General features: G+C 53.3%; 2 protein-coding genes across 2 annotated transcripts in view; one reads left to right on the top strand and one right to left on the bottom strand.

Moving 5' to 3' along the window:
- The window catches only part of LOC138663591 (oocyte zinc finger protein XlCOF8.4-like), a 52,137-nt gene extending 40,759 nt beyond the window's left edge, over positions 1-11,378 (bottom strand). Inside the window, exons 1-6 of the mRNA XM_069749851.1 lie at positions 11,073-11,378; positions 10,134-10,276; positions 9,825-10,004; positions 9,620-9,743; positions 9,439-9,536; positions 9,150-9,240 (exon numbers count right to left, since the gene is read on the bottom strand). Coding sequence (XP_069605952.1) covers positions 9,150-9,240; positions 9,439-9,536; positions 9,620-9,743; positions 9,825-10,004; positions 10,134-10,211 — 571 coding nt within the window. The 5' untranslated portion in view covers positions 10,212-10,276; positions 11,073-11,378. The remainder of the gene's footprint in view (positions 1-9,149; positions 9,241-9,438; positions 9,537-9,619; positions 9,744-9,824; positions 10,005-10,133; positions 10,277-11,072) is intronic.
- Positions 1-19,602, top strand: part of LOC138663586 (oocyte zinc finger protein XlCOF7.1-like) — a 169,796-nt gene that overhangs the window by 110,277 nt on the left and 39,917 nt on the right. The window lies entirely within an intron of this gene.

The following is a 19,602-nucleotide window of genomic DNA, read 5'->3' as shown; positions in this document are numbered from 1 at the left end:
TTAAGTAATGTGCTCTGCAAGTTGAGCTTGAGATAACTGTTATATCCTGCAGAGACAAGTCCTGGCTGGAAGAAATGATGGATTGAGATCGCGGCGGCCATTTTCCTGAAGCCAAGATCTAAATCTGCGAACTCGGCTTCAGGAAAATGGCCACCGCGATCTCTATCTGCGCACGCGCAGCCTCCCGCGGCCATTTTCCTGAAGCCCCGGGAAGCAGAGCGCTTCATCTGCGCATGCGCGGCTTCAGGAAAATGGCCGCCCCCACCGATAACAACAGGATTCACCCGGCTCTGCTGCTTACCGGGCTGCTGCATCACCTCACCGGAGAAAGGGACCCCTCTTACTGCGCCTCCTCATCCCCGCACCTCCGCCGCCACGGTAAGCCTGCATTGCGACTATTAGACGCACCCCCATTTTCCCCCCTTTTTTGGGGGGGAAAAAAGTACGTCTTGTAGTCTGAAAAATACGGTATGTTTTAATGAATGTATGTAAAATGTGTACGGGTGCCTATGGTATTTTGTCATTGTATGTGTTTATGGGTTTTGTTTAACCCTTTGTGTGTTCAAACATTTTCTGAAAATTCAATAAAGATTATTGGTTTAAAAAAAAACTAAATGGCGTTTCTTTTCTTCTTAACTCTGCCATGTGTCCAGACAGTAGTGTATAAGTGTACATAAGGTATTGTCAGATTCAAGAGAAGTTGGAAAATAATTTGTAAGATCCATCTTTTTGCTATTCCCCTTTGTGAAAATTAAAAAAATTGGAGCTTATATTTCGTGAAGAATTCCAAAGTTATCACCACATAATGTAGCACAGATTTGAAAAATGGGGCCTGATTAGCATCACAAAACTGGCTACGGGAAGTGGATAAATCAGAGTATTTTGGACGCTAATTACTGTAGTCTAAAACTGACTATAGACAATAACACATCTACTGAAACAATCTAACTCAACAGTCGTCATCAGTAAAAAATGAATAACTAGTGGTGAAACCTCTTTGGGGTTTGTTGGCTCTTGGCAATCTAAACTATCATAAGGGCCAATATTTTCTATCATATGAGTTTCAAGAAGAAATATTAGATAGTCAAACATAACATTTTATAACGCAGAGCCGAGGTGTCTTAAATTTAGATTTCGGGCATTTGGAAGATGTAATGGAGACCTTTTGTTAAAGACTATCAGGGAGTTGCAGGGCCCCTAAGGGTATGTGTTCACGTTCAGGATTGCATCAGGATTTGGTCAGGATTTTATGTCAGTATTTGTAAGCCAAAACCAGGAGTGGAACAATTAGAGGAAAAGTATAATAGAAACATATGCACCACTTCTGCATTTATCACCCACTCCTGGGTTTGGCTTACAAATACTGACATAAAATCCTGACCAAATCCTGATGCAATCCTGAACGTGGACACATACCCTAAGAGTTCTAACTGTCACGCACGCGCCCAGACTGGTTGGCGCGGGCATACGGGGGTGTGGCCCCACTGGACCACAGACCAAACTTCCCTGAAAGGGGCGTAACTAAGTAGTTTCCTAGGTGTTCGCTGGAGCCTCTGATGGTGAGGTCAGACTTGTGCAATAGGAAGCTACCAGGTGCCACTCCAGGGTGATGTCTGGCTGTGGCTGCTGATCCCACTAAGGAACGGAGCGGGCACGGCTGGCACTCTGGCTGACAGGCGGGCACGGCTGGGACACAGGCAGGCAGACGGGTACAACAGAGACACTGGCGGGCAGGCGGACACGGCTGGCTCTCTGGTAGGCAGGCGGGTACGGCTGGAACATAGGAAGAACCGGTAGGGACCGGTCTGCAGGCAGGTATGTGAAACAGGTTGGAACCTGTTCAGACAGGAGGACTAAGTAACAAGTAGAGAAAGACCGCAAGAGCGGATGCAGAGTGAAAGCACAAGAGCTAGAACCAAGAACAGAAACGCAGGAGGCTGAGTACGAGTAGAAGGTGGAACTAAGAGAAGAGAAGGAGAAGGCAGAGCTAAGGGCGGAGCCGCAAGAGGCGGAGCCAAGGGCAGAGACGCTGGAGGCGGAGCCAAGGGCGGAGACGCTGGAGGCGGAGCCAAGAGCGGAGACGCTGGAGGCGGAGCCAAGAGCGGAGACGCTGGAGGGGGAGCCAAGAGCGGAGACGCTGGAGGCGGAGCCAAGAGCGGAGACGCTGGAGGCGGAGCCAAGAGCGGAGAAGCTGGAGGCGGAGCCAAGAGCGGAGACGCTGGAGGCGGAGCCAAGAGCGGAGACGCAGGAGGTAACGCCAAGAGCGGAGACGCTGGAGGCGGAGCCAAGAGCGGAGACGGAGCCAAGTGTAGAAACAGGAGGCGGAGCCAGATAGAACCGCAAAGAGCGGAGCCACAGAGCAAAGCCAGAGAGTGCGAAGCAAGGTCTGAGTGCAGAGCCGCAAGAGTGCGGAGTGTAAGCAGACTGAGAACACAAGGAAAGACAAAGCAGGGAAGGAAGCCACAGACAAGGAGACCGAGAAAAGACAAAGTACAGACAAGGCAATGGAACAAGACACAGGAACAAAGACACAGGGACCAGGATATTCTGCCTCCTGGAGGGCGGACTACAAGATCAAGGCAATAGCACAGAGAAAAGCTCAGAGGGAGTAACTCAGAGCAAGGCCAGGCAAACTCAGCAGCTAAACACTAACTGAGCTAACCCATTGCACAGGCCCAGACCACAGGGTGGAGCTGCACTATATACAGCAGGCCTCTTGGTAATTGGTCAGAAACTGATTAGACAGATGCACCTGATTCCTATAAGAACCAGAGCGTTCAGGCGCCGGCCCCCTATACACATAGCCATGAGGCATGCAGAGAGCAGAGACACAGAACATGGAGCTGGCATTAAAGAAAAAGCACATCATGGCCTGGAGCAGTGGGTAAGATTGAGTGAGAGATGTGAGGCCATGCCGTGATGTCAACAGAGTTGTTACAGTACCCCCCCCCCTTTACGGCCCCTCTTCTTCAAGCCCGCCAGAATAACTTGTAGAAGAAGGATAGGAGCACACATAGTCCAGGCCAACATGACATCTTCAGGGTAGAATAAGGCAGGCGGGTCACCAGGAATCTCATAAAACAAAGTCTCTTGGTGCTCAACAGGGTTAGCTTCCACAATGAGCTGGACCACCTCCTTCAGGTAGACAGGTAACAGGGAATTGAATGCTGCTGTCTTAACATCTTCACCAGCCGGACACATGGAAACTGGAAGCCTTCTCATAGGATTCAACTTTTGCCCGACAGGTAGCAGAGATGTTCTTAGGTACGGAACACAAGAAAAGTCATTCGAGATGAGAGTGGAGAATAACCGCTCCACCGGGTCAGAGAAAAATTGAGGTGAACAAACTTCTGTTTTGAAATCGTCACCAGCCGGCCACAAGGACGCAGAAGGTATCCACATAGGAACCATATTCTGCCCGTTATCCAGAAGAAATCGTCCAAACGGCGGGGATGTTCCTAGGAACAGATTACAGGAATAGTCGTGGGAGATGTGTGGAGAGATAGTCACCGCCTCCCCATCTTCAGTGACGTCAGCACACCTTGACTCGATGACTAACTGTTTACTGGTATAGTCGCTGGAGATGTGTGGAGACATCGTCACCGTTTCCCCATCTTCGGTGACGTCAGCACACCTTGACTCGACGACTAGCAGACCAGCTGAAGATGACACTGCTGAGTGTCTTTGACGCATGGGAACCAGACACTTCTCAAGACTGGGTAAGTTCAAACGAAGCACTTTACTGGAACTCTTGACCAGAGCGGGTGGTAGAGTCCTTGGCTCAGAATGACCCATGGGCATAACAGACAGCATACGGTAGACAAACTTCTTCGTGTATAAGGCTCCAACTTGGAGCTGTAGTTGTCCTTGCAGGACTAGACTGCTCTTGAGTAGGGCTTGACCAACTTCAGACAACGCCCTTACTGGGTTCTGGAGCTGTATGACAGAGACCACACACCGACTCCGAATGGTTGGCGACTTTACCACACCAAAGCTCCCGGAAAACAGAGACACAGTCTTTGATTTTAATGGAGAGGAAGAACTCTCACCTAGGGCAGCCTCTCCTGCTGGCCCAGGGTTTTGGAGTTTTAGATCTACAGGGCAGAGACCGTCAGGATGTTCCTTGCAACCGCAGCGATACCGCGTTCCCTTCTTGCGGCTGGATTTGGGCTGCTGCTTTGCCAGCCCACTTTTATCAGCCTTCTGGGGTTTTGCTTGGGTAGCTGCTGGGACAGGTAGAGGAACAGGTGGGTCTTGGACGGACTTGGTCAGACGTGACGATTTCTTCACGGGTTTCGCCTGTCTGGACCGCCTCTCAGATCTAGATGGGGAAGACTTCACAGGAGCAGCAGGACGAGGCTTGTCAAAGACTTTACGGAAGGCCACCAGGAAGGCCCCAAGACTCATGACGATAGGATCCCCTGCTTCCCAGAGGGGACAAATCCATAATAAAGCATCTCCTGCTAGGTAGGACATGATATAGCCCACCTTAATCTGGTCAGAGGGAAAACAAGCTGCATTCTGCAGGATGTAGCGCAAGCACTGTTCCAGGGAGCTTTGGCATTCCTCTGGATTCCCATAGAACCTAGGTGGGTCTGCTGGGTTGTGCTCTTCCTCATAGGCCAGAAGTTGGTTATAGAGAGCATTTGAAACTATGATGGGGCCCGAGGTCTCCTCAATTGGAACGACACAGGGCGGAACAAATTCTTCAGCTTGCTCATACTGGTAGAGAGAAAATTCATCATGCTCAGAGAGCGGTAGGACATGGGATACAGCGGAGGCCATGGCCTGTGCAAACTGTCACGCACGCGCCCAGACTGGTTGGCGCGGGCATACGGGGGTGTAGCCCCACTGGACCACAGACCAAACTTCCCTGAAAGGGGCGTAACTAAGTAGCTTCCTAGGTGTTCGCTGGAGCCTCTGATGGTGAGGTCAGACTTGTGCAATAGGAAGCTACCAGGTGCCACTCCAGGGTGATGTCTGGCTGTGGCTGCTGATCCCACTAACGAACGGAGCGGGCACGGCTGGCACTCTGGCTGACAGGCGGGCACGGCTGGGACACAGGCAGGCAGACGGGTACAACAGAGACACTGGCGGGCAGGCGGACACGGCTGGCTCTCTGGTAGGCAGGCGGGTACGGCTGGAACATAGGAAGAACCGGTAGGGACCGGTCTGCAGGCAGGTATGTGAAACAGGTTGGAACCTGTTCAGACAGGAGGACTAAGTAACAAGTAGAGAAAGACCGCAAGAGCGGATGCAGAGCGAAAGCACAAGAGCTAGAACCAAGAACAGAAACGCAGGAGGCTGAGTACGAGTAGAAGGTGGAACTAAGAAGAGAAGGAGAAGGCAGAGCTAAGGGCGGAGCCGCAAGAGGCGGATCCAAGGGCAGAGACGCTGAAGGCGGAGCCAAGAGCGGAGACGCTGGAGGCGGAGCCAAGAGCGGAGACGCTGGAGGCGGAGCCAAGAGCGGAGACGCTGGAGGCGGAGCCAAGAGCGGAGACGCTGGAGGCGGAGCCAAGAGCGGAGACGCTGGAGGCGGAGCCAAGAGCGGAGACGCTGGAGGCGGAGCCAGAGCGGAGACGCTGGAGGCGGAGCCAAGGGCGGAGACGCAGGAGGTAACGCCAAGAGCGGAGACGGAGCCAAGTGTAGAAACAGGAGGCGGAGCCAGATAGAACCGCAAAGAGCGGAGCCACAGAGCATAGCCAGAGAGTGCGAAGCAAGGTCTGAGTGCAGAGCCGCAAGAGTGCGGAGTGTAAGCAGACTGAGAACACAAGGAAAGACAAAGCAGGGAAGGAAGCCACAGACAAGGAGACCGAGAAAAGACAAAGTACAGACAAGGCAATGGAACAAGACACAGGAACAAAGACACAGGGACCAGGATATTCTGCCTCCTGGAGGGCGGACTACAAGATCAAGGCAATAGCACAGAGAAAAGCTCAGAGGGAGTAACTCAGAGCAAGGCCAGGCAAACTCAGCAGCTAAACACTAACTGAGCTAACACATTGCACAGGCCCAGACCACAGGGTGGAGCTGCACTATATACAGCAGGCCTCTTGGTAATTGGTCAGAAACTGATTAGACAGATGCACCTGATTCCTATAAGAACCAGAGCGTTCAGGCGCCGGCCCCCTATACACATAGCCATGAGGCATGCAGAGAGCAGAGACACAGAACATGGAGCTGGCATTAAAGAGAAAGCACATCATGGCCTGGAGCAGTGGGTAAGATTGTGTGAGAGATGTGAGGCCATGCTGTGATGCCAGCAGAGTTGTTACACTAACCAGAAGAGTAGAGAAAGTATTAGTGCCCCCATTTCAGGTGAGATTGTGCAGTAATCTGAATTCCTTATGATCGAAAACATAGTGGAATTTGTGACGTTCAGTGAATCCATGAAACCAGGGCTCGAGCCAACAAATCTCCTGCAGGTGTGAAGAAATGTATATTGCAGCCATGACCTACACACAGCTTAGAAATATATCATGATTCAGGTGTAATGGTTTTTGAATAGTTACCATGTATACTCTTGTATAAGCCGAGTTTTTCAGCACTTTTTTTTGTGCTGAAAACGCCTTCCTCGGCTTATACACAAGTCATGGACCCAGAAAGCTGGCGGGGGAGGGGGAGCAGCGGGTCACAGAGGCAGGAGCCGGTGGCTGTGGCTAAAGCATGTACCGCTGCTGTAATAGTGCATAGTTATAGCCGCAGCTGCCGGCTTCCAGCCATACATCGTACTCACCTACCGGCACGCCTTCGGTGCTGGCACTGCATCTTGTTCCGGCCGTCGTCGCCTGCGGCTCATCCAGCCGAGCTATCACGTGGCAGCGCTCATTAAGGTAATAAATATGCATGCCTCTCCACTCCCATATAGAAAAGCCGCGGAGACACCATCACGTGTTTCTCAACGCAAGCAATAAATAGTCAGGTCTTTCCCCGGGAAGGAACAACCACGGGAAGGGCAGCATCCAAAAAGGAAAACCACCTATGCCAAAACATGGTATCCATCCACAGACAGCTGTTTCGGGGTATTTGCCCCTCATCAGTGTGGAGTAGGAAACTGGCTATTAGGAGCAGTGCCTAGTGAAAGGACTATAAACATAAGGTATGAATGACCTCGGGGAGATCAAAACATCCAACACCGCGGAGACACAATCACGTGTTTCTCAACGCAGTGATCCAGAACACTGCTCCCAGTGTTCTGGATCACTGCGTTGAGAAACACGTGATGGTGTCTGCGCGGTGTTGGATGTTTTGATCTCCCCGAGGTCATTCATACCTTATGTTTATTCTCCACTCCCGTAGGCGTGGCGTGCATATTCATTACCTCAATGAGCAGGGCCACGTGATCGCTCGGCAGGAACAGCTGCTGGAAGCCGGAAAAAGATCCAGTGCCACCGAGGGAGCGCAGGCAGATAAATAGGATGTTTGTTTTTTTTAACAGGAATTATATATATAGGGATAAGGGGTGAAGGACCCATGCACACCAGAACAGGGACTGGGGAGCCATGCACACCATGCAGGGACTGGGGAACCATGCTCACCAGGACAGAGACTGGGGAGACATGCACATCATTGACAGGGACTGGGGAGGCATGCACACCATTGACAGGGACTGGGGAGGCATGCACACCATTGACAGGGACTGGGGAGGCATGCACACCAGTGACAGGGACTGGGGAGCCATGCACACCAGGATAGGGACTGGGGAGCCATGCACACCAGGACAGGGGGGGAACCATGCTCACCAGGACAGGGACTGGGGAGGCATGCACATCATTGACAGGACTGGGGAGGCATGCACACCATTGACAGGGATTGGGGAGGCATGCACACCATTGACAGGGACTGGGGAGCCATGCACACCAGGACAGGGACTGGGGAGCCATGCACATCAGGAGAGGGACTGGGGAGCCATGCACGCCATTGACAGGGACTGGGGAGGCATGCACACCATTGACAGGGACTGGGGAGGCATGCACACCATTGACAGGGACTGAGGAGCCATGCACATCAGGACAGGGACTGGGGAGCCATGCACACCAGGACAGGGACTGGGGAGCCATGCACACCAGGACAGGGACTGGGGAGGCATGCACACCAGGACAGGGACTGGGGAGGCATGCACACCAGGACAGGGACTGGGGAGCCATGCACACCAGGACAGGGACTGGGGAGCCATGCACACCAGGACAGGGACTGGGGAGCCATGCACACCATGCAGGGACTGGGGAACCATGCTCACCAGGACAGAGACTGGGGAGACATGCACATCATTGACAGGGACTGGGGAGGCATGCACACCATTGACAGGGACTGGGGAGGCATGCACACCATTGACAGGGACTGAGGAGCCATGCACATCAGGACAGGGACTGGGGAGCCATGCACACCAGGACAGGGACTGGGGAGGCATGCACACCAGGACAGGGACTGGGGAGCCATGCACACAATGACAGGGACGGAGGGGCCATGCACACAAGGACAGGGATGAGGGGACAATGCATATCCGGCTTATACTCGAGTCAATAAGCTTACCCAGTTTTTCGTAACAAAAGTAGGTGCCTCGGCTTATACTCGGGTATATACGGTAATCGAAATTCTGTTCAGTCAGTTTTAAAAGAATGAGAAAAGTCAGGATAAAGGGAAACTCTGTTGTTATTGTACAGAAATTCACACTTGGCCTCACTGCACATTTACTGTTGTCGATCATAAAAATGAAGTTTGGCCAGAAAGACTGGACCTGGTCTTGTAGGGACCATATGAGAACATTCAGCAGCACAGAAGGGAGAGAAGGTAGATTCATCCAATAAGATATCAGGGTTCAAGGAAGCCAACAGCATCAATACCCTCCGCTTTCTCTTACAGGCCCATCATAATATTTTTCTTCAAGTGATTTTCTAACTTGTCAGCACATTCAATGTACACAGTCATTTGGCTTTGTAGTTTACAGATCTGGGCAGGTAACGGTCAGTGGCTTTCACAATTTTACAAAGTAATTTCAACATTTTTGGACAAAGGAGAATATTGTTGTCTTAAGGCACAATGGTGATCACATGATTGTTATACGGCCAGACTACACTATAGATAAAGCAGCCACAGCCGGTGACTGAGAAGAATCTGTGACTTCTCAGCATTTAGTGGTTACTACTCACCTGGGTAGTCATATGTAGGAATCTCCTCTTTACACCGCTCATCACCCCTCACATATGTCTCTGCAGTATTAATATTGGTCAGATCTTCACGCTGAAACAAATATTGTAAAAGTCGCAGACAGATGGAGAAGTCACATCTATGATCAGCTCTAATCCTGCCATCTCCACTATTCTCATTACACAAGTATAAAACATATAATACTGGTGGATAAAACAAGACCGAGCACAAGACCTTCACAGCCGTCTACACATCATATGGGAGATCTCATGACACCTTCTCTCCATCTACCTGATGATCCTGAGGAACATTGGGATCTTCTTGTTTACAGTCCTGTGGAAGAAGAGGATGGGGACATCTCTCTGGTGTTGTCCTCTTACCGGATAGATCTGGAGGAAACACATACAGGGACTGAATTCATTCTTTACATACAGATAATTATAGGCCGTGTGTATTTAGTCCTGTCTATTACCTGGTGATATGAGGGGCTGTGGAACCTCCATCATGACATCCTTGTACAGATCTCTGTGTCCTTCTAAATACTCCCACTCCTCCATGGAGAAATAGACAGCGACATCCTGACACCTTATAGGAACCTGACACATACAATGATACCGTCATCCCCGATCCCTTCATAGCATTACTGTATAATGTCCCAGCATTCCCAGCAGTGTCACCTCTCCAGTCAGCAGCTCAATCATCTTGTAGGTGAGTTCTAGGATCTTCTGGTCATTGATGTCCTCATGTATCAGGGGGTGAGGTGGAGGCTCCATGATTGGGCTCAGGGGTCTTTCATATCCCTCAGACACAGGGTCCTGACAGCGATCACTAGAGGTCTTCTTCACTACGGTGTAATCCTGGTTATGGAGAGACACATTAATACATCTCACTACAGACATTTCCAGACTCCTCACCTCTCCAGTTCTGTCCATCTGTTATTCCCATAGATAAGAATGATGTAATGTGACGTCATCAGAATCTCTCACCTCTCCAGTAAGCCGGAAGAGGATCTCTAGGGTGAGGTGTAATATCCTCTCCGCCATCTTGTCTCTGTCCAAATCCATCCTGGGTGAGGAAAATTATTTTAATATGCAAGATTTTCACTGAGAGGATCCGATATTATAGAGACCTGAATGAGAAGATGAGACGAAGTAACATAAATATAAAAATCCTGTGTAATAATACAATTACTGGAGATAATAAGGGAAACATATGAGGAGATTTATTATTTTACAGTATTTAGTTTCCTTCTTTACATCTACTAATAAATCCTATATATTTAGGCCACAGACAACAAGCGGTTTCTTCCTCGGAGTCGGCAGCTGAATACGTTCCTCATAGACTCATCTTCCATAACGCTAATTCTCCTCTCATTTACCGACACTGGAATCGGCATTAGCAATACTGCAGGAGATATTCATTACACGTGACAGGAGAAATAACTACTTCATGATGAGGACGACATCTTCATCTTCTACTACGGCTCTAGACACATATTTGTCCAGAGTCCGTCATTGACTCCATCCCCACCAGCCATCTATATGAAGGTTTCCCAACAATACTGTGTAGAGGCCCCGTACTATGAGAGTAATACATATTTCCTTGGTTCCCGTCTTTCATAGTTGGGTCATTTGTATCTATCAGCGGAAAAGGAACAAAACCATTGTGATTCTTATAGGGAGACAACACAAAACCCCCCTAAATATCACATTTTACAACAACCCCACAATCTGTGACTCTTCTGGGTAAATCGCTCTCTCCCCATTGGATTAGAGCTGATACTATGAAGCTAAAGGGACTAAACAGACTTTCTGTCACCTCCATAAAGGGGCACTTTACTGTGTTTGTCAGAACTGTCCGAGGATTATTAGAGGTGATAGTTTCCCCCGATTAGAAGGGACACCTGTGGATATTGGGGTCTTTACCTGCTACAGTTCTGGTGGGATTTACTCGGTAAAGTGCTGGAATCACTTTCTCCCAAAGGGTTAAATGGCGTCTGTAACTTCAATGTCTTTCTATGAAGCTTCTTCTCGGAACTTTCTTCCTTTGTTTTCTGCCGTATTTCTATTACTCTCCGGAATCAGGAATGTATTAAGTCCTATAGAAACTGCGGAGAAAGAATCATTTCTAATTCTGTGTTTCCAGGGAATTGGCTGCGATATCCCCTGTGCAATATATTCCTAGTATTAATGCGCCAGTAATGGGGAATATCCACATCCCTCCACCCGCAGAGCCGCACTCCCCAAAGAGAATAATGGAGCCTCCAGCACCGACCTCCACCCGCAGAGCCGCACTCCCCATAGAGAATAATGGAGCCTCCTGCACCTACCTCCACCCGCAGAGCCGCACTCCACATAGAGAATAATGGAGCCTCCAGCACCGACCTCCACCCGCAGAGCCGCACTCCCCATAGAGAATAATGGAGCCTCCAGCACCGACCTCCACCCGCAGAGCCGCACTCCACATAGAGAATAATGGAGCCTCCAGCACCGACCTCCACCCGCAGAGCCGCACTCCACATAGAGAATAATGGAGCCTCCTGCACCTACCTCCACCCGCAGAGCCGCACTCCACATAGAGAATAATGGAGCCTCCAGCACCGACCTCCACCCGCAGAGCCGCACTCCCCATAGAGAATAATGGAGCCTCCTGCACCGACCTCCACCCGCAGAGCCGCACTCCACATAGAGAATAATGGAGCCTCCAGCACCGACCTCCACCCGCAGAGCCACACTCCCCATAGAGAATAATGGAGCCTCCAGCACCGACCTCCACCCGCAGAGCCGCACTTCACATAGAGAATAATGGAGCCTCCAGCACCGACCTCCACCCGCAGAGCCGCACTCCACATAGAGAATAATGGAGCCTCCAGCACCGACCTCCACCCGCAGAGCCACACTCCCCATAGAGAATAATGGAGCCTCCAGCACCGACCTCCACCCGCAGAGCCACACTCCCCATAGAGAATAATGGAGCCTCCAGCACCGACCTCCACCCGCAGAGCCACACTCCCCATAGAGAATAATGGAGCCTCCAGCACCGACCTCCACCCGCAGAGCCGCACTCCACATAGAGAATAATGGAGCCTCCAGCCCCGACCTCCACCCGCAGAGCCGCACTCCCCATAGAGAATAATGGAGCCTCCAGCACCGACCTCCACCCGCAGAGCCGCACTCCACATAGAGAATAATGGAGCCTCCAGCACCGACCTCCACCCGCAGAGCCGCACTCCACATAGAGAATAATGGAGCCTCCAGCACCGACCTCCACCCGCAGAGCCACACTCCCCATAGAGAATAATGGAGCCTCCAGCACCGACCTCCACCCGCAGAGCCGCACTCCACATAGAGAATAATGGAGCCTCCAGCACCGACCTCCACCCGCAGAGCCGCACTCCACATAGAGAATAATGGAGCCTCCAGCACCGACCTCCACCCGCAGAGCCGCACTCCACATAGAGAATAATGGAGCCTCCAGCACCGACCTCCACCCGCAGAGCCGCACTCCACATAGAGAATAATGGAGCCTCCAGCACCGACCTCCACCCGCAGAGCCGCACTCCACATAGAGAATAATGGGGCCTCCAGCACCGACCTCCACCCGCAGAGCCGCACTCCACATAGAGAATAATGGAGCCTCCAGCACCGACCTCCACCCGCAGAGCCGCACTCCACATAGAGAATAATGGAGCCTCCAGCACCGACCTCCACCCGCAGAGCCGCACTCCACATAGAGAATAATGGAGCCTCCAGCACCGACCTCCACCCGCAGAGCCGCACTCCACATAGAGAATAATGGAGCCTCCAGCACCGACCTCCACCCGCAGAGCCGCACTCCACATAGAGAATAATGGAGCCTCCAGCACCGACCTCCACCCGCAGAGCCGCACTCCACATAGAGAATAATGGAGCCTCCAGCACCGACCTCCACCCGCAGAGCCACACTCCCCATAGAGAATAATGGAGCCTCCAGCACCGACCTCCACCCGCAGAGCCGCACTCCACATAGAGAATAATGGAGCCTCCAGCACCGACCTCCACCCGCAGAGCCGCACTCCACATAGAGAATAATGGAGCCTCCAGCACCGACCTCCACCCGCAGAGCCGCACTCCACATAGAGAATAATGGAGCCTCCAGCACCGACCTCCACCCACAGAGCCGCACTCCACATAGAGAATAATGGGGCCTCCAGCACCGACCTCCACCCGCAGAGCCGCACTCCACATAGAGAATAATGGAGCCTCCAGCACCGACCTCCACCCGCAGAGCCGCACTCCACATAGAGAATAATGGGGCCTCCAGCACCGACCTCCACCCGCAGAGCCGCACTCCACATAGAGAATAATGGGGCCTCCAGCACCGACCTCCACCCGCAGAGCCGCACTCCACATAGAGAATAATGGAGCCTCCAGCACCGACCTCCACCCGCAGAGCCGCACTCCACATAGAGAATAATGGGGCCTCCAGCACCGACCTCCACCCGCAGAGCCGCACTCCACATAGAGAATAATGGAGCCTCCAGCACCGACCTCCACCCGCAGAGCCGCACTCCACATAGAGAATAATGGGGCCTCCAGCACCGACCTCCACCCGCAGAGCCGCACTCCACATAGAGAATAATGGGGCCTCCAGCACCGACCTCCACCCGCAGAGCCGCACTCCACATAGAGAATAATGGGGCCTCCAGCACCGACCTCCACCCGCAGAGCCGCACTCCACATAGAGAATAATGGAGCCTCCAGCACCGACCTCCACCCGCAGAGCCGCACTCCACATAGAGAATAATGGAGCCTCCAGCACCGACCTCCACCCGCAGAGCCGCACTCCACATAGAGAATAATGGGGCCTCCAGCACCGACCTCCACCCGCAGAGCCGCACTCCACATAGAGAATAATGGGGCCTCCAGCACCGACCTCCACCCGCAGAGCCGCACTCCACATAGAGAATAATGGAGCCTCCAGCACCGACCTCCACCCGCAGAGCCGCACTCCACATAGAGAATAATGGGGCCTCCAGCACCGACCTCCACCCGCAGAGCCGCACTCCACATAGAGAATAATGGGGCCTCCAGCACCGACCTCCACCCGCAGAGCCGCACTCCACATAGAGAATAATGGAGCCTCCACCCGCAGAGCCGCACTCCACATAGAGAATAATGGAGCCTCCAGCACCGACCTCCACCCCCAGAGCCGCACTCCACATAGAGAATAATGGGGCCTCCAGCACCGACCTCCACATAGAGAATAATGGAGCCTCCAGCACCGACCTCCACCCGCAGAGCCGCACTCCACATAGAGAATAATGGAGCCTCCAGCACCGACCTCCACCCGCAGAGCCGCACTCCACATAGAGAATAATGGGGCCTCCAGCACCGACCTCCACCCGCAGAGCCACACTCCACATAGAGAATAATGGGGCCTCCAGCACCGACCTCCACCCGCAGAGCCGCACTCCACATAGAGAATAATGGAGCCTCCAGCACCGACCTCCACCCGCAGAGCCGCACTCCACATAGAGAATAATGGGGCCTCCAGCACCGACCTCCACCCGCAGAGCCGCACTCCACATAGAGAATAATGGAGCCTCCAGCACCGACCTCCACCCGCAGAGCCGCACTCCACATAGAGAATAATGGAGCCTCCAGCACCGACCTCCACCCGCAGAGCCGCACTCCACATAGAGAATAATGGGGCCTCCAGCACCGACCTCCACCCGCAGAGCCGCACTCCACATAGAGAATAATGGAGCCTCCAGCACCGACCTCCACCCGCAGAGCCGCACTCCACATAGAGAATAATGGGGCCTCCAGCACCGACCTCCACCCGCAGAGCCGCACTCCACATGGAGAATAATGGAGCCACCAGCACCGACCTCCACCCGCAGAGCCACACTCCACATAGATAATAATGGAGCCTCCAGCACCAACCTCCACCCACAGAGCCGCACTCCACATAGAGAATAATGGAGCCTCCAGCACCGACCTCCACCCGCAGAGCCACACTCCACATAGATAATAATGGAGCCTCCAGCACCAACCTCCACCCGCAGAGCCGCACTCCACATAGAGAATAATGGAGCCTCCAGCACCAACCTCCACCCGCAGAGCCGCACTCCACATAGAGAATAATGGGGCCTCCAGCACCGACCCCCACCCGCAGAGCCGCACTCCACATAGAGAATAATGGAGCCTCCAGCACCGACCTCCACCCGCAGAGCCGCACTCCACATAGAGAATAATGGAGCCTCCAGCACCGACCCCCACCCTCAGAGCCGCACTCCACATAGAGAATAATGGAGCCTCCAGCACCGACCTCCACCCGCAGAGCCGCACTCCACATAGAGAATAATGGAGCCTCCAGCACCGACCTCCACCCGCAGAGCCGCACTCCACATAGAGAATAATGGAGCCTCCAGCACCGACCTCCACTCGCAGAGCCGCACTCCACATAGAGAATAATGGAGCCTCCAGCACCGACCTCCACCCGCAGAGCCGCACTCCACATAGAGAATAATGGAGCCTCCGGCACCGACCTCCACCCGCAGAGCCGCACTCCACATAGAGAATAATGGAGCCTCCAGCACCGACCTCCACCCACAGAGCTGCACTCCACATAGAGAATAATGGAGCCTCCAGCACCGACCTCCACCCGCACTCCACATAGAGAATAATGGAGCCTCCGGCACCGACCTCCACCCGCAGAGCCGCACTCCACATAGAGAATAATGGAGCCTCCAGCACCTACCTCCACCCGCAGAGCCGCACTCCACATAGAGAATAATGGAGCCTCCAGCACCTACCTCCACCCGCAGAGCCACACTCCACATAGAGAATAATGGAGCCTCCAGCACCGACCTCCACCAGCAGAGCCGCACTCCACATAGAGAATAATGGAGCCTCCGGCACCGACCTCCACCCGCAGAGCCGCACTCCACATAGAGAATAATGGGGCCTCCAGCACCAACCTCCACCCGCAGAGCCGCACTCCACATAGAGAATAATGGAGCCTCCAGCACCGACCTCCACCCCCAGAACCGCACTCCACATAGAGAATAATGGAGCCTCCGGCACCGACCTCCACCCGCAGAGCCGCACTCCACATAGAGAATAATGGGGCCTCCAGCACCGACCTCCACCCGCAGAGCCGCACTCCACATAGAGAATAATGGAGCCTCCAGCACCGACCTCCACCCGCAGAGCCGCACTCCACATAGAGAATAATGGGGCCTCCAGCACCGACCTCCACCCGCAGAGCCGCACTCCACATAGAGAATAATGGAGCCTCCAGCACCGACCTCCACCCGCAGAGCCGCACTCCACATAGAGAATAATGGGGCCTCCAGCACCGACCTCCACCCGCAGAGCCGCACTCCACATGGAGAATAATGGAGCCACCAGCACCGACCTCCACCCGCAGAGCCACACTCCACATAGATAATAATGGAGCCTCCAGCACCAACCTCCACCCACAGAGCCGCACTCCACATAGAGAATAATGGAGCCTCCAGCACCAACCTCCACCCGCAGAGCCGCACTCCACATAGAGAATAATGGGGCCTCCAGCACCGACCCCCACCCGCAGAGCCGCACTCCACATAGAGAATAATGGAGCCTCCAGCACCGACCTCCACCCGCAGAGCCGCACTCCACATAGAGAATAATGGAGCCTCCAGCACCGACCCCCACCCTCAGAGCCGCACTCCACATAGAGAATAATGGGGCCTCCAGCACCGACCTCCACCCGCAGAGCCGCACTCCACATAGAGAATAATGGAGCCTCCAGCACCGACCTCCACCCGCAGAGCCGCACTCCACATAGAGAATAATGGAGCCTCCGGCACCGACCTCCACCCGCAGAGCCGCACTCCACATAGAGAATAATGGAGCCTCCGGCACCGACCTCCACCCGCAGAGCCGCACTCCACATAGAGAATAATGGGGCCTCCGGCACCGACCTCCACCCGCAGAGCCGCACTCCACATAGAGAATAATGGAGCCTCCAGCACCGACCTCCACCCGCAGAGCCGCACTCCACATAGAGAATAATGGAGCCTCCGGCACCGACCTCCACCCGCAGAGCCGCACTCCACATAGAGAATAATGGAGCCTCCAGCACCGACCTCCACCCACAGAGCTGCACTCCACATAATGAATAATGGAGCCTCCAGCACCGACCTCCACCCGCAGAGCCGCACTCCACATAGAGAATAATGGAGCCTCCAGCACCGACCTCCACCCGCACTCCACATAGAGAATAATGGAGCCTCCGGCACCGACCTCCACCCGCAGAGCCGCACTCCACATAGAGAATAATGGAGCCTCCAGCACCTACCTCCACCCGCAGAGCCGCACTCCACATAGAGAATAATGGAGCCTCCAGCACCTACCTCCACCCGCAGAGCCACACTCCACATAGAGAATAATGGAGCCTCCAGCACCGACCTCCACCAGCAGAGCCGCACTCCACATAGAGAATAATGGAGCCTCCGGCACCGACCTCCACCCGCAGAGCCGCACTCCACATAGAGAATAATGGGGCCTCCAGCACCAACCTCCACCCGCAGAGCCGCACTCCACATAGAGAATAATGGAGCCTCCAGCACCGACCTCCACCCCCAGAACCGCACTCCACATAGAGAATAATGGAGCCTCCAGCACCGACCTCCACCCGCAGAACCGCACTCCACATAGAGAATAATGGAGCCTCCGGCACCGACCTCCACCCGCAGAGCCGCACTCCACATAGAGAATAATGGGGCCTCCGGCACCAACCTCCACCCGCAGAGCCGCACTCCACATAGAGAATAATGGAGCCTCCAGCACCGACCTCCACCCGCAGAGCCGCACTCCACATAGAGAATAATGGAGCCTCCAGCACCTACCTCCACCCCCAGAGCCGCACTCCACATAGAGAATAATGGAGCCTCCAGCACCGACCTCCACCCGCAGAGCCGCGCTCGACATAGAGAATAATGGGGCCTCCAGCACCGACCTCCACCCGCAGAGCCGCACTCCACATAGAGAATAATGGAGCCTCCAGCACCGACCTCCACCCGCAGAGCCGCACTCCACATAGAGAATAATGGAGCCTCCAGCACCGACCTCCACCCGCAGAGCCACACTCCACATAGAGAATAATGGAGCCTCCTGCACCTACCTCCACCCGCAGAGCCGCACTCCACATAGAGAATAATGGAGCCTCCAGCACCGACCTCCACCCGCAGAGCCGCACTCCACATAGAGAATAATGGAGCCTCCAGCACCGACCTCCACCCGCAGAGCCGCACTCCACATAGAGAATAATGGAGCCTCCAGCACCGACCTCCACCCGCAGAGCCGCACTCCACATAGAGAATAATGGAGCCTCCAGCACCGACCTCCACCCGCAGAGCCACACTCCACATAGAGAATAATGGAGCCTCCAGCACCGACCTCCACCTGCAGAGCCGCGCTCGACATATATGGCAGTTCTGTGGGTACAGGACCTGTGATGAGGTCACAGGGGGGAGGAGTCAGGGGTCACATGATCAGGGGCCTCAGGGAATGATATCAGGAGTGAAGACGCTACATGGAAACTTCTCCTCAGTCAGTGGTCTTTAAAAATGACATCTGCTAAAAGATGGTAATAAATGGAACGGTCTCACCCAGGTAGATCGTACTTCATGTTCCTCCTGGTCTCTCTGGCCGTTCCAAAGGGGATACTTCAGGTTGATCCCAGAATGTGGGGAAACTGATATACCTTAATCACCGTAATATTACAAACCCACCATTAGGATCCCCGAGTTTCCAAGATTAACTACCTGGGTGAGACTGTTCCATTTATTACCATCTTTTAGCAGATGTCATTTTTTATGGGAGGGTAACCATAGGGCACCTACTGTATCCTCACCCATCCCTTGTAGATTGTGAGCCTTCGCGGGCAGGGTCCTCTCTCCTCCTGTACCAGTTGTGACTTGTATGGTTCAAGATTACTGTACTTGTTTTATTATGTATACCCCTCCTCACATGTAAAGCGCCATGGAATAAATGGCGCTATAATAATAAATAATAATAATAATAATATGTTGATATGGTACAGCTGGACTCTCTACTTTTGAGGTTGCTGATATTACCCAGGGACTCTGCTGTATTTGTGAGTAGTGCTCGGCCTTATTAGTTGTTTTTGACCGGGACTTATCTATCCACCCAAGTAGCTTATTCATGATACACTCAAAGGCTGATTTTTTTGAACCGTGGGTGTTTTTTGCTTCTTTGGGTGGCTTGCGGTATATGTATTTTGTGTGTTAGCTGTTCTTGTCTTGTACGATTTTAATACTAATATTAAAGGTTAAATTTTACTTAATTTAGTACCATTTCTACCCTGCTGCATATTATTGCGATATATATAAAAAAAAAAAATAACATACTCACCCATCGTCGCTGAGCGCCGAGTGCTGGGGGGCTTGAGCAGGCGGGG

This window comes from Ranitomeya imitator, chromosome 2 (genome assembly GCF_032444005.1).
Source record: "Ranitomeya imitator isolate aRanImi1 chromosome 2, aRanImi1.pri, whole genome shotgun sequence".
Taxonomy (NCBI): Eukaryota; Metazoa; Chordata; class Amphibia; order Anura; family Dendrobatidae; genus Ranitomeya; species Ranitomeya imitator.
The sequence above is the reverse complement of the archived record's forward strand: the minus strand, read 5'-3'. Positions and strand labels throughout refer to the sequence as shown.